The sequence below is a fragment of the Toxoplasma gondii genome, chromosome VIIa, assembly GCF_000006565.2.
Source record: "Toxoplasma gondii ME49 chromosome VIIa, whole genome shotgun sequence".
NCBI lineage: Eukaryota > Apicomplexa > Conoidasida > Eucoccidiorida > Sarcocystidae > Toxoplasma > Toxoplasma gondii.
Window position 1 is genome coordinate 2,093,253 of NC_031474.1, and position 15,107 is coordinate 2,108,359.

The 15,107-nt window shown below is 56.7% G+C and overlaps 1 protein-coding gene across 1 annotated transcript; it reads left to right on the forward strand.

The window, feature by feature from the left end:
• Positions 1 to 1,898: 1,898 nt before the first annotated feature.
• Positions 1,899 to 15,029, forward strand: TGME49_203950 (Myb family DNA-binding domain-containing protein). Its single transcript, XM_002367636.2, has 10 exons — positions 1,899 to 4,375; positions 4,727 to 8,935; positions 9,305 to 9,655; positions 10,294 to 10,445; positions 10,775 to 11,046; positions 11,678 to 11,869; positions 12,277 to 12,400; positions 12,908 to 12,961; positions 13,662 to 13,815; positions 14,104 to 15,029. The coding sequence occupies exons 1-10, from the start codon at positions 2,497 to 2,499 to the stop codon at positions 14,271 to 14,273; spliced, it is 7,557 nt and encodes a 2,518-aa protein (XP_002367677.1). The 5' UTR covers positions 1,899 to 2,496; the 3' UTR covers positions 14,274 to 15,029.
• The last annotated feature ends 78 nt before the right edge of the window (positions 15,030 to 15,107 follow it).

Below are 15,107 nucleotides of genomic sequence, written 5' to 3' on the forward strand. Positions count from 1 at the left end.
GTATTTTCACCAGTCCAGAAGTCACAGAGAAAGCAGATAGGGGCGCTTCCTACTGATACGCTGGTGAGTGCTTTGGCAAGCAGGAAAGAGAAGGAATTTTGGGGACTGGTTGCCCTAGACCTGTCCCTCAAAAACGTAAGGGAAACTTCAGCGGATACCTCTGCACTGACTCCCCCACGTTCGTGGACGTGGAGCCAGAGGAATGGAGAAAAAGGGAGTTCAAGTAAGCGTAGGAATCCCGTTTCATGATGTGGACCAAGGAGTGTAGCTGCAGTTATCTGATCGGTTCGGCGTGCCGGGTACAGAGGATCTAGGGCAGTGAGCAGGCGTCTGCTTGTTACTTTGCGTGATAAGTAACTAGGTCAGACTTAAGCGTGAAAACTGAGGGAAATGGATTGCAGTTTAGTGGCTAATTGTCAAACACGTCAATCTCAGGTTTTCCATGGAATCGATGTGGAAGAGCAGGCTTCAGAGGACTACCGGGGGTACTTATGACTCGCCTGTTTCTGTTTAGTTACAGAAAGACATGAAACTGGTATACGGAAAGATACAGCATAACATCGGTCGGTACCCACAACCGAGCTCTTCAGGCGGCGGCGTACAAGATGGGCACACATGAGGGGGAAACAGCATCAGTCTAATCAGGCAGCTTTGTAGACATCCGTTTCGGTACGCAAAGAGAAGGGGGCGGCACGTAGACTCAGACGCAGAAACCGTATTTGTGGTCGAATGTGAGATAGACAACTATGTCTTCGAAGAGTGTGCATTAGCTGGTGAATGCCAATTGAGCGCGGGAACACTGGGTTTCGTGAACAGTCTTTATCGGCAGATCCAAGTGTCGTTTCCGCGGCTTTTTTTGCTGGCGTTTAGTATGCCCGCCTGCACAACGGGCCTCGCCAATGTCAAGATCGATTGTCTCCTCGCTGTGTGCCGTAGCCCTTCGAATGAAGTCGTATCATGCGCAAAGAAAAAACTGGCACCGACGCAGCACTAGCAGAAACAAGAGATGTTACGACGAGCGAATACATCTGTGCAGCATTCTTTCTTTGGTGCTTAGACCAAAACTGAGCTGGTTTCGACGGAAGGCTCTCCGGAGAAAGGGCTTTTAGGAAACTCCCCCAATTCTTCTACTTCGCGGAAAACGAAAAAACATCCGCGAACTTCAGTCTAAGACGACTGCCCACTACGCCATCGTTACATGAAACGGGAGAAAAAAGGAGACGCCTCAAATCAGGCGGACAGCGCCTGCCTGTCCAGCGCTTCCTGTTCTCCATTGCAAAGTGGGCATCTTTTTGCTCCAGGAAGACTTTCAGAGTAGAGATGCAGTCGACTCGGACTGACTAGGCTCTCTGCAGATCATTTACGGGGGGTTCCAACTGAGCAGCGGTTTAACGGCATAAACGGGAGAGTTTAGTGATACGCTATGGTGAAATGAACAAGGTCCACGCGACGAGACCAGACGAAATACCGCAAAATAGGAAAGGAAATATCTCCTCGACTATATCCGTTGCTAGGCTTTCTTGCACATAGACAATCGAGAAGCCACAACAGCTAGTTGGAACACGATGGGGGCTGAGGCGGCCGGGAGGCCGAGAGGCATGCGAAGACATCGGAATTCCGTGTCCTTTTTTCGACTTTTTGACTCAAGAAATCTGGTCAGAAGGATGCGGGAATTTCCAGAAGGAAGTCAGACGAAAAAACGAAGTCATTGAAGAATTCCTTCCCGCGAAAAAAGCGAAAATTGGGCTTAAGACAGGTGTTAGAGAGCTTCAACTTTTCCACGAGCCGTACATACACCGCGCATGAGCGCGCATGCAGAGTCGCGCAGACGACAGCCGGCATTTTTGGCAGCAGATTTTTTTCTCTTCTTCTGTGACAACGACTGTTCTGCTTTCCACATCGCATTCACCCCTTCTCTGCAGTTCTCATCCTGCCTTTGTGTCTCGTCCGTCTATAAAGCGAGGAGAAGGACGACTAAGACCAGCGTGGTCGCATGCCGAAGAGCGGGACAAGAACCAGCTGGAGAAACCTAACTTTGGCAGCGTGGGCAGCGACGCTTGTGAAGGCAGATCTTCGCCTCTCACCTGTTGAATAGAGAAGACTTTTCAACTGCTTCCGTTCGAAAGCTACGGAGGAGATGCGCTTGTGTCTGTCCACCCCCTTGTTCCCGCATTCTTTCCTGTCCTGTGTTTTCCTGAATCAGGCCTTTCCAAACCGAAACGCAGATGGCTGTAGAAGAAACGGTCGTTTAGACGAGTCGTTTTTTGTGGAAGCCAAGAATCGATATTTTCCTCGAAGACGAGAGACCCGCTGTAGCATGCCTGCATCGCATGGCCTCCGTGGCCCCAGCTTTTTACAGATGTTGTTTCCATGTAGTATTGCCCTCCCTTCGCCTTTTTCTCCTCTTACCTTTTTTCATCTACCCTTCCCCTCTCAAATTGGTTCTCCATTTCCATCCATTCGTTGTGTCTGAGCCCATTTCCCATCTCATCCAGTATGCCGCCTGGAGTATCGCCGTCGCCTAACCCCTCCCTGTTGGCCGGTGTGGAGGGACCTTGTCCGTCTTCTCCCGACTCTCGTCGCACAGATGCTTCCCCGGTTACTTTCTCTTTCACTTATCCGTCTCCGTCCGCCTTGTTTGACCCAGAAAAAGAGAACGAATCGTCGTATGCGCCGTGCTCTTCCCTGTTTTCCGCTGCGTCGCATACGCACGTGCCGGTGAAGCCTGGCGTCCAATTCGATTTCGACTCTTCTTCGCAACCATCACACTTGTCGTCCTTCGCTGCCCCCTCTCTGTCGTTCTTTCGTTCATGCTGGCGTGACGTTCCGGGGAGAAAACCCGCTGAAGAAGCCCAGACCGTTCCTGTCTCCTCGCTGCCCGAGACGGATCTATTCGCGCCACTCGCCTTGGTGGCCTCTCGCGCCTCTGGCTGCAGTTCGCAGATCTCTGCAAATGCGAAAGTCGCGTGTAAAAACAGCAAAGGCCGACTTCGAGGGGGCGCCGACCGCGAGGAAGCGACGGATACTGCGGTTTCGCCTGTCTCCGGTATCCTGACAGCCGGTCCAAAAGAGGGATCGCTACCTGCGGGGACGCGTCCCCGCGACGGGATCGCCGCGGGAGAGACAGTTTCCCTCGATCAGGAGAGACCCTGTTCCTCGTCGCGCCCGCCGTTATCTGCTCTCTCGCTTTTGTTTTCCGGCCAATCGTCGCGCCGACCTCGCGAGAGCGGAGAAAGCCTAGAGTCGGTTGCACCCGTCTGCGAAGCCGCCTTCACTTTCTCATCTCCGCTCTCCGTTCTGCCGCCTGCGGCGACAGTCGCTGGCGCCTGCACACTCACACAGGGCGGATCGGCATGGGGCTGTAGACCGAGCGGAGAGGATTTTCCTCTCCGCTTCATCCCTCTGCTGCATGCAGAGCCAGTGCGCGGCGGCGTCGAGCAGGCAGTACCCCTCGACCCCGGCCCGCTCTCGTGGTCTTCTTGTCCGTTTGTCGTTGACCCTCTGGCCTTTTCGCTGTCCTCCACTCTCGGAGATGGAGTCATCTGTTCGTCTCTCTCTGCAGACCCTGCAGAAGCTCTCCAGACCTCTGCCGCCGCCCTCGCTACCGCTCTGAAGTTCGCTGCGGCCGCTGCACTTTGTTCTCCGAAGAAGCGAGCGAGTGGGGCGGCGTCGAAAGGCTCTGTTTCGCCTCTGCATCCGGACGGAGGCGAGAGAGAGCGCGAGAAGGAGTTGGCCTTCTTTCAGGCGTTCCTTCGAGAGACTCAACTCAGGAGAAGGAGAGCGAGACAGGCCAGACGTGAGGAAGAGACCTCCGCCCTCATGCCTCTCGGGGCCGCGACAGCCGCTTCTAGAAAGCAACACGACGACCTCTATCAAGCGTTCCACGCTGCCCACAGGGTCGCGGAGAGCTGGGCGGAGCGCCTGTCGAAGGACGTCGACTTCTTCGGGAGTCGCAGTGCACGCCAGGTGTCCTGCGGAGAGTCCGAGGCACATGCATCTTTTGCAGCCTACAAGAAAGAGACAACGAGTCCGGCGGAAAAACGCGAAGGAGAGACTCTCGACTGCGACCACGGATCTCTCCAGGCGTCGCGAGAGAGTGGACAGACAGCCCAGGACGGTCTGCAGGTGCTGGTGGAACAGTGGGGGACAGAGATAGTAGGAAGAGTTTCAGACAAGATACCAGTGGGAAATATCGAACAAAAGGAGACGAGGAAACCGAGCAAAGGGCTAGACCTCGAGTGCGCATTTCCAGCAGTGAAGCTGTCCTGCAGGCCGAGCTCGGCAGCGCGAGCAGTCCTGTACAAGGCCCTTCGAGGCGTGGCGAATGAGCTAACCCAAGCGGAAGAACTCGCTACGCATTTGCGAGAAAAAACTGGTGAGGACAGAGAACAGAAACATGCAAGAAGTCACAATGAGACGCAACAACGTAATATCCTGGAAACGCTTCTGTATCTTTCGTTCCCTCTCGAAACACACATGTATATATATATATATATATGTATGTGTATACATTTCTTTTGGTTATTGAGAGAGACATATAGACAGCACGAATTTCCGACAGTGTTTTTCTGTTTCTCTGCTACGTGTCCAAGCTTCCTTTTCGTTTGCTTTTTGCTGACCTGGTGTCGCTCCTTCACTGTTGGTTGCAGGAGCCTCTCCTGCGTTTTCCTTGCTCTTCGCGATTTCTCATCTGCCTCGTGCTTCTCGTCCGTCGTGGTCTGCTCAGAACCTTCAAGCTCTGCGACTTCTTCCGTGCCGTCGCCCGGCGCGGTACCTGAAGAGGGAGACCTTGCGGAGACAAAGTCATCGGGATCGAGTGCAGCTTCGTATGCGCCGCCCGCGGCTTCAGATGGCTCAGGGCCTTTGTCGTCACAGGCTCCGGCCTTTCAGGCTGGGGACGAGGAGAGCACAGAGAGAGAGAGTGACCCTCTCGCGGCGGGCGTGGAAAGAGGCTCTGCGTCGTCCTTCAACTTCTTGGAAGAGGCAGAAGAAGCCGAAGAAGCACAAGTGCAAAAGCTTGTGAAACGTGCAATGCTCCTTCGCTCTCTGCGCGACCTGCTCCGGGAACACTTGTCTGTCTCGCTGCCGTCGGGCGCGCCTCTCAGTCTCTCTCCGACGAAGAGAGACCCGCCTTCTGGGCCCTCGTCTCCGGCTGCTGCTGGGCCTTCTGCGCCCGCGTCTGAGGACGCGACCTCAGACTTTTTCAGTGAAGAGAAGCAGCGCCACGAACGCATTCTGTCTCTGCTTCTCCGACAAGTCGAGCGGCATGAGGACCGGCAGGTGCACGAGCTGCTTCTCTCGACCTCGACGCCGAAGCCTGTGAAGCAGCGTCTCGTCCAAGTTCTCCTCGCAGAGGTTTTAGCGGAGGTGTCGGTTACATTTCACCACGAACGCCTTCGGAAGCTGTCCCCTTCTGTGGGGTCGAGAAAGCCGAGCCACGGAACGCTGTCGATGCCTGTGGCCAGCGAGAGGGGCCGCGCATGTCTCACCTCCGCGGGGGCCGCGCCGGCTTCCGGGAAACCGGGCACTCAGCCGGGTGTGTCTGGGGGTCCTCTAGCCCCCGCTTCTTCCCCCGCTGGGGAGGGTGTGTTGCCGGCTGAACTCGCGGGGCCCTCGCCTCTGAGCATCCTGCAGTGCCTCGTTCGCGCCCAACGCGCGGAAGCCGCGACCGCGGAGGTCCAGGCGGAGGTGGTCGCGGCCGGGCGCGCGGCGCTGCTGCGTCTCGCCCACCTGGCGCCCAGACTGGCGGCGTGTATCCCATTGCTCGCGCCGTACCTCAACCACTTGCCGCGGCTCCTTCACGTGCAACTTCAGTTGCTCGCTCAGCAGGCCCAGCGCGGGGAACTGACGACGAAAGGCATCGAGGAGAAGCTGCTGAAGCACTTCAGAGATCAGGAAGCCTTTGCATGCACGCCCTTCTTCGCCGCGCTCTCACAGCAGCTCGCTGAGTGCCTCGCGGGCTCGCGCCCCATCCTCCCCGCTCCAAGCCTCGCCACTGTAGCTCTCGCGCCCGGCGCCGCGACCCCCCAGACCCTCGCCTCGGGTCTCCTCGCGCCCGGCGCCGCGGCTGGGCCCTTCTTTCTCGCCCAAGGGGCCGGCGGCGAGCGCGGGCTGGCCTCGGTGGGAGCCCTGGCGCCGCGTTTGGCTGCCCTGGGGACGGCGCGCGAAGACGGGAAGGCTGCCAACACTCCGGGAGGACTCGCGGGGAAGCCACCAGCTTCGGCCGCGGCGAAGAAACCCTCGCGAAAAGGCATGGGGATGAGCGGCTGGGCGCTCTTTGCGAAAGAGAAACGCGCCGAGCTTCAGCAAGAGGGCACGCTGGAGGGCGAGACGCTGCCCGAGCAGACGTCCTTCGTCGCGCGCTTCTGGCACCAACTGAGCAAGGAGAAAAAGGCCGAGTGGGGACGCCGGGCCGAGGAGCTGAATCGACAGGCCGGCCTCCGGATGAAGAAGGAAGAAGAGATTCGCAAGATGAAGGAGCAGGCGGAAGCCGAGGAGAAGAAGCGGGCGGCCGCGGCAACCGTCACAGGCTTGTCGGAAGCAGGCCTGGGTGGGGTTCCCCTCCAGGGACCCTCAGGAAGTCTCCCGCAGTTAAAACCGGTTTTGGGGGCTCCCATGCTGCATCCGTCTCTTGCGCCGTTCACAACTGCGAAGAACACCCTCCCTGGAGGCGCCTATCCGCATCCAGGGCCCGACGACCGCGCCCACCAGTCTCTGCTTCCTGCCGGGACGCCGGCGGGCCCCGCGACCAGGGTCGTGCACGCAGACGGATCTGTCTCCTTTGTGGGGCACACCGTGTCGGGGGCCAGCCCATCGCCCGCGGGGGGTCTCCCAGGGGACGGGGTGTCTCCGAGGGCGGCACAGGCGGGCGAGGAGGCGTCGCAGGCTTCGTCGGGCTTCGCACGGACCCCACAGCCGCAGGGCCTTGCCACGCCGTTTGCAGTCCCCGGGCCTCTGGCGAGGCCCCCCCAGCCACCAGACGGCATGCAGAGCGGCGTCGGAGCGGACTTTCCGGCGGCCAAGAAGAAGAGCCGCTCTGGGGGCAGCGGGAAGAAGGGTGAAGGCCAGGGCAAGGGCGGCCGCGGGTATACCGCGTTCACGTTTTTTGCGAAAGAGATGCGACAGAAGTGCAAGGAAGAAGGCATCGAGTGCGGGACATCCCTTAGCGAGCAGAATACGTTCATCGGAGACAAGTGGCGGCAGGTGTCTCCTGAGGAGAAGAAGATTTTCCAGCAGCGCGCGAAGGAGGCCAACGAGGCATGGCGCCGCGAGCATGAGGAGAAGCTCCTCCTGGCGCAGCAGAAGGAGCAGGAACAGGCCCAGAAGCAAGACACGCCCGCGGACCCTTCCCTGGCGTTTGCCGTCCCCCAGGCAGGCGCCACCCCGAGTGCTGGGCCCCCACAGATGTCAGCGCAAGCGGCAGGACAACTGCGCTCTTCCTCGCTCCCGGGGTCCGTCGCCTGTTCGCTTCCCGTCTACGGTTCGCCTCCCCAGACAGGCGCGTACCAGCTCGCAACGGGGCCTGGACACCCCACACCCTCTCAGGGCGCTCAGGGCGGGTATCCGCCCCAAGGGCCTGCCCTGCAGGAGCGGCGAGGAGAGAGAGAGGGCGACGCGTTCGGCGCCACAGCTTCGCACCTTGGGCTCCCACACACTGTGTCCGGGCCCCAAGGCCGCGCGCCTCCTGAGTCCCGAGGCGAGTTGGGCGCGCCCGCTCCTCTTCCCGCGTTGCATCGAGGGTCAACCCCCTTCTCTGGGTCGCCTTCGTCCGCTTCTCTCTCCGCGCATGCAGTTGCCCGTGAAGAAGACGGTTCGCGAGAGAGGGTGAGCGCTCTCGATTCGGCGTCTCCGCCGCTGAAGAAGCAACGAGGTGACAGTGAGGACGCGCCCTTCTTTTCCGCTCGCCCGGGGCCGGGAGACCCGGCCTCTGCAGGTGCGGGCAGGGGTTCTGAGGCGGGTGAGGTGCATGCAGGCGAGCGAGAGCGGCGGGGGTTCTACGCCGCGGCGCCCCTTCCTTCGAATGCCCACTTTGGCGAGACCGGGTGTCCCTCCGTGGGGGATCAGGATGGAGCCCAGAGAGCCGAGGGGCGCGGGGCAGTGGGTGCCGTGGCGACCCCAGAGCCGCAGTGGAGACGCGAGGACGACGCTTTTGCTGTCCAAAGCCAACTGCCTGCTGCGCAGTTCACACCTCCGCCCGCGTCACTTCCTGCCTTACCGCCGAGAACCTCACCCTTTCCTTGCGATCACACTGTGGGGCTCAGGAAGCCCAGTCTCTCCGCGCCTCCGTCCGCGCCGGGCTTGGGGGGTCTGGCGGCGTACCCGCCGGAGGAGGTCTTGTACCAGCTCAAGTTTGACTCGCCGCTCGACGTCGAGGAGGGCCGGCGAGACGAAGACCGAGAAGAGAGAGGACGAAAGATGTACGGAGGTGGGGATCGGGATGCGTCTGACAGAACGGATTTCTTTGTCTCCGAGCAAGTCCACAGTGCGCCGTTGCCTTCGCGAAGGAGCCTGCGAGCAGCTGCTCGCGGGGCGCTGGAGAAAGGCTCCTCAGAAGGGACAGGAGAGACAGGGAAGGAGACTAAGGGTGAAGAGGGAGTGGACGCGAGTGAGAACGAAGAGTCGGAAGGAGACGGCGCCGCGAACTCGAAGGAGGAGGAAGAGAGAGACGCCGAGACCGGAGACGAGGAGCGTGGGGCGCGACAGGGCCTCAGGAGAGACGAGGGGCGAAGAGGCAGACGCGGGGATCACTTGACTGGCGGGAGCGCTCGCGAGGAACAGCAACAAGTCGAGTCACCTTCCAGCGGCCGGTTCGGGACCCGAGTCCGACGGGGCGTGAGTGATCGCGACGGGCTTCGATTTGAAGAGACAGAACGTGACCAAGACGAAGGAGACGCTGAAACCGAAGAAAAGGATGAAGAGTGGGAAGAGGAAGAAGGTGAGCGTCGAATTCGTGAGAGCAGAAGTAGCCGCATGATGGCGTCTGTGTTCTCGCCACGCATGCGTTTGTTGTCCTCCCTTAGGCGTCCCTGCCGTCCTCATGTTGGGGTTGCGGGGCTCGCAACTTCCGTTGTCAACTGCAGCTTCAGTTATTCATCACAGAAAACGTCATCTCGCGTGGTTTCTCTGCCTGAAGGAAACGTATTTGGCTCACTTGCTCACCTGCCGTTGAGACTGTCCGGACAGCCTGTGTCGCGGGGCTGTCCGGCTTCGAGAGCGGAATGTCAGACCCAATGCTTTTTGAGCTAGAAACTGCAGGGCTGAACTGCATAAATGCGTTCGCATCTTCTGCCAAATGCTTTTGCAGGTGCAGACGATTCCAGCGACGAGGACTTCGAACCTGCCTCCAGACGTCACTCCGCCTCTGCGAAGAAGAGGCTGAGAAAAGTGCCTCTCCCCGCGGCTGTTGAGGAGACAGGCGAAACTCCCGACCCCGTACGCGCCTCCGGAAGGGCACAGCGGCGGTCGGGCGGAGCGGCGAGGGAGTCCAAGGGGGCCGCGGACGAGGAGACTGAAGTGCCTGCGAGAAGGAATCAGGGCAGCCGGAGAAAAAGGACTGGCTCGACGGAGAGGTCCAAAGCGCGAGCGCGAAGACGAAGAGAAGAAGGAAAGGAATTGCTGCAACTCTCGCTTCCTGCCTCCATCGTCGAAAAAGAAGGTAAAACTCTCAACTGAACTCGCATCCCTCCTACCACCACATGTACGTCTCGACATATGTTAAGGCTTCGCGAGCATGCACGCATAGGCATATGCATATACACATGTACACATATTTCTACAGATGCCTATAAGCATGCGCGTATAAGGGTTTGCATGCAAACATATGTCTCGAATGTGGCAGGCGCGTGGGCGTCTGAAGGACAACAAAAGGCACTTCTGTTTATACAAGTTCTTTCGCTCTGCGTCTGTTTCTGCTAGCCTTGCTGCGCTAGTTAGCAGAGTTCTAAGATGTCTCCTTGGCGAGACACAGACAGAGCAAGACCGCCGAAGCGAGAAGAAGATGAAGGCCGCGTCCATTCTCTTCAAGGGGAATTGATTTCTATGTGTTTTGTTCTCCTTGTCGGCGTTTGCGCCCTGGGAGAGCCGTCTGTGTAGTTGCTGTCTCACTGCGCTTCGTGTGCTTCTTCTCTCTCAGCTTGTCCTCTGCTCTTTCTTGTTGTTGTTCCATGGACACGCGCCCTGTGTGTCTGCTTGTGCCCCCTTTCATCTTCGCCCCCAGTTTTCTGTAAGTGCAACCGCTTTCGTACTTAGACTTATCGGCAAGCCAGTGGTCTCGCTGCGCATGCGTTACTGCAGGGCCGTTGACACTCTGGGACTTGATTCAACGAAATAAGCGAAAACCAGTCAGCTCCGCCAAAGGCGAACAAGAAGCCGAGGCCAAGGCAAAAGCCGGTGCGAGTGGCGAGAACGGTGGGAGAGACTCGCAGAGACACGGAGAATTGGACGAGGTAGGAAGGACAATGCTGTGAGCTTTCTTCTCCCTTTCTTTTACATCTGTCGTTCCCGCCTTTTCCAGTTCCGGTCGACTGTCGGTCATAGCGTGCACTCTCTCTTCCTCTTTCCCCCTCTTTCGTCTTTTTCTTCTTCCTCCTCTTCGCTCCCCATCTCCCGTTGTCTCTCTCTCTCACGCTCTGTTTCCACAAGTGTCACTCTCCGTATCTCTCTCATTTGGGTCGCTATTTCTTGAGAGCGCGTGTGTGGGAGCACTGAGTAGCCAGAGGGTTTCGATAGAGAAGCTGTGAGTTTTTCTTTCTGCCATGATGTCTTCTTGTCTCAGTCTTTCGACTCAGTGCTGGGGTCGCTCTTCTCGGCGCCGGCTTCCTTCGGCCAAGGCACTTTGGGAGGGGGCGACCAGGCCCTGCAGGCCCTGTTGTCTCCGTCCCCAACGCGAAAGGGGAGAGATGAGGAAGAAGAAGGCAGCGCTGAAAAGGATCTTAGTGCGCTTTTCGACACCCCCCGACAAGGATCTGCGCCGGCTCTCAGGCTTGACGCTGACGGCCAGCTCGTCATGGACGAACGCGGCGAAGAAATGGAGCCTCCCGTGTGCACGTGAGGAACGTGGAGGGGAATCGCAAAAAACTGTTTTCTTCTTACTTGTCAAAGGGGACAGGAAGTGACGAACACAGGGCCCGAGAGACAGCATGTACAAACGCGAAGACGCAGTCAAAGCCCTGCGTCTGCTCACCGCTTCTACACGTTCTTACCAATTTACTTAAACCCATGGATAGACAAGGATAGGGAGAGGCACAGAGAGAGAGACAGGGATAGGGATGAAAGAGCAGAAAGAGGAAGGACCAGAGGCAGTGAGAAAACGGAAGAAAAAAGAGCGATCGAGGAAGAGAGGGGAACGAGAATGAGAGACGCAGAAAGGGAGAGAAGGAGAAAGAGACAAAAGAAGAAAGAAAAAGAGAGAGGGAGCAGGACAACGAGGGACTGACGGAGCGCGACGTAGTCGGGGGTGGGTATCCCATAGAAGGGATTAGGGTGCGTGGGTGTTTTTGTCATTCTTTTTCGAGCAAGCACCCTTTCGAGGCCAGATTCTCTTCGCTTGGAGTTTATGCATTCTCTTCTGCGTGTTTGCTCCTTCACATATATGGATCTACCTTATATATATATATATATATATATATATATATATATATATGTTTTAACCCGTTTTGTGTGTGTTGTGTCTGTTCAGGTGTGGGGCCAGTTTGGGTTTGTTTGATGCTCTTGGCCAAGCTTCTGCTCCATGCGTGTGCCTCTTTAACGGGCGACGACGCCTGGTGGAAGAAGGCGGCCCTGGAGGCGTGAACGGTCTGTCTCTTCAGCCGTATGCAGGGGCCTACAAGAGCACGAAAGGAAAAAGGTGGACTCCAGAAGAAACGCAGAGGTACATGCTTGTCTTTCCCGCTTCTTGTATCTTGGCCCTTTCGCAGGGAGCAAACAGAGTGGCTTTCGCCTCCCGCAATTTCGCGCCTGTTTTTCCTATGGTCCGTTCAACGGAGACCGGCCTTTTTGAGCTTCTGGTGTGCGGGACTGAGAGGGGCGTGTGTGTCAAGCCTGCCTTCTCTGTGGCAGCGACACTGTCGCTGGCCGGGGTGCACAGTGCCTTTTGGTGACTTCACAAAGCAAACCTGAACGTCTCAGTCGAGCTTGGATCAGCTGCACAGAGACATTTGAGATCTGAAGCCAGGCCGAAAAACAACGTGGGAAAGAGTGAGGGCGCGGAATTGGGTTCCCAGCGCCCGGCCGCCGACTCGGGGTTGGAGATGCCGGCTCTTCGCTGTTTATTTCCAGGTTCTACGCTGCGCTCGAACAGTACGGCACAGATCTTCTGCTGGTTGGGACGCTGTTGCCGCATGTGACCGACAAGCAACTGAAACTCAAGTTGAAGATTGAAGAGCGGCGGTGCCCAGAAAAGGTAACAGGCTGTCTCTTCCTGAAAGACAGAGGCCTGGGCTCGACCCCGTGATTGCCCTCGCCCTCGAACGCGCTGACTGCGTTAGGGGACATTGCCGCGAATACAATGCGACCTAGAGCACACCTCGACATCCACTCAGGCAGTTTTCCAGCCGTATCTGCGAAGAAAGAGACAGGCACTTCACTCTTGTATACATACATGCACAAACATATGTATATCTGTATCTATATCTATCTATCTATCTATATATATATATATATATATATGCACACGGTTTCATATACGTCCACATACACACACGTACGTTTGTATACACAGTTATCTGCACAGGCGTTTGAACTCATCTGTGTGCGCCTCTATAGAAGTCGTTGCTTTCCGTCTCAAGTTTGAAGAGGAAGGGGGTTTCTGTAGAGAGTTGTGGTCTCGGGTGTTTCTTTGTTGAGTTGTGCGGACCGGGTGCCGCGGCTGCCGAGAGAAACTGAGAACAAAGTGTGTGTTGTCTCCCAGGTGGAAGCTGCGCTACGCCGACGTAGACAGTTGACAACCGACGCGTACGAGGGGGTACGTTTTCTCTTGTCCTGAAGAATTCAATCTCGCGTCGTGTCGACCTCGTCGCTCGCCTAGTCTCCACCATTGTGTCTTTCTCCCAGACCCCACTTCTGCTGTGTGTGCCGAACACCGCTAAGATGCCCCTTGGTGTGCACTTGGCCCTATAAGAATGGGACACCCTGGACTGCTGTAGAGAAGGCAAGCGAACAGTTTCTGGGATCCTCAGGCAACACCAATCAGGTGACATCTGAAGGCGCTACTGCTCGACTCCTGTCGGACATTCTAAAGCGTCTGTGTGCCTTTGCGTAGTTTCGCTTCCCTCCTGAAGAATGACAGCTCTCTGTGCTTGACGTCTTCATTCCCTTGCTTCGCTTTTCCTGCGAGAACCCCTGTATCGCTTGTGTCTCTTTCACTCTTCTCCCTTCTTTTCCTCTCTCTCTCATCTCTCGTTCTGTACGCTGTGGGCAACGACGTTTGAACCCCCAGTGTGGAGTGTTACACTGAAGATACGAGCTCCTCGGTACGGAAAGCCGGCAGTGGTGATGTAAAGTTCATAGCTAAACTGTACTGTCACCATCAAGTAGCAACTCCTCTCTCTCTCTCTCTGTGCATCGTCATCTATGGCCTTCCCTCCCCTTCTTTACCGCCTCCGTACCCGATGTTCTTGCTTATTTACTGAAGGGTAGCTGTCGTGGGTTTCTCCGTTTCGCAGATGCACGGAAAAATCAACGCAGCGCTGCACTACCGGAGAGCCCTCGGTTCTTCGTCCTCAGACGACAGCGACGGAGAAAGCGAAACGCGACGCCCAAAGGCAATCGCAGATTCGCCTCCAATTTCGGAGCCGACGCTGCCGTCTGCGCCAGAAAGTCAGTATCAATAGATGTTCTTGTTCTCGTTTTTTCGTCTTGTGTCTCATCTCACCATCAAGTGCAAACATGTGCTGGATACCTCTGCACTGTGCACTCAACCAGCAGATCAGGATCAATTCATGCGCTTCCTCTCCTTTCCTCCGCTTCTTCTGATCTCGCTGCGTCACGGTCACCTTCGATAACTAACTGACAACACAAGAACCACGTCAATCACAAGTTGAAGCGTGTACGCTTGTGGCGTGCTCCGGAGACTTTCGTTCCTGCCTTTTCTCCTTGTTTTTTCAGATTCTTCGTCCTCGTCCTTCCCTGCGCTCTTGTCGATTTTGGCCGATGCCTCTGCGGACGGGCAGACAGCGGCAGACAACACTGACGTCGATCCTTCCCTCTTTGCGCTTCCTGTCGAGGGAGACATAACGGCAGGAGCAGGTGACGACCTCTTAGCTCTCTTTGGGTAGTGGTTTTCTCGGATGGGCGCCTCCGTTTCTTTTCGTCAGCTTTCGAGTCTGCCTATCTACGCTGCGGGATGCTGCTGTCGTCCTGTGGTTGTCGGTGATTCCGTCTCTCCTCTGCTCGCCTGCATTGTTTCTTCATCTCCTCGTCCAGCGTCCTTCTCTCTTGCGAGCGAAGAGACACTGACGGTTTCTGAGAAGACGCCAGGTGTCTCTGAAGAGACGAAACGTCTGCTCCGGTTTTCGTGCTTGAGACACACAGGTTCGAAGAAGAGAAAACCATCCTGTATCGTTCGAGTCAGTTCGTCAGTCTTCTGTGGACAGTCTGCATCAACCGGCCTGAGAGCGTTACCCCTGAGATTATTCTTCCGAGTGCGATACGCAGAAGTAGGCTGAGAAGCGGCTGAGCTGGACTGCGACCTACTCCGGTTGCACGCTGCAGCTTGACTTGGGTCGACTGTCTCTTGGCAACGTTAACACTTTGCCGTAAGCCTTTCTTTTTTCTTCTGTGTTTAGTGAACCTGTGTAGCTCTCCACGTCGGCCTGTGAGGAAAGAGACGTCGGTGGTGAGCCCCACAGTTCCTTCACCCTAATTCCCGCTTGTATGTTGCTGTCGTTTTCGAGAAAACTTCGATTTCACATTCGTCGCTTTTCCACGACATATCCGGAAGACAGCGTCGTAGCTTCTGCTAGACGTGCTCAGCCTCTTCCGTGCTGCCCTAACAGACAGGTCTATCAGTCACGTGCATCTACCTTTACGTCTACGGTCACTTCTCAACCTAGTAAACATATATATATTTATGTATATATATATATATATGTATACATATGCGTAGGGAT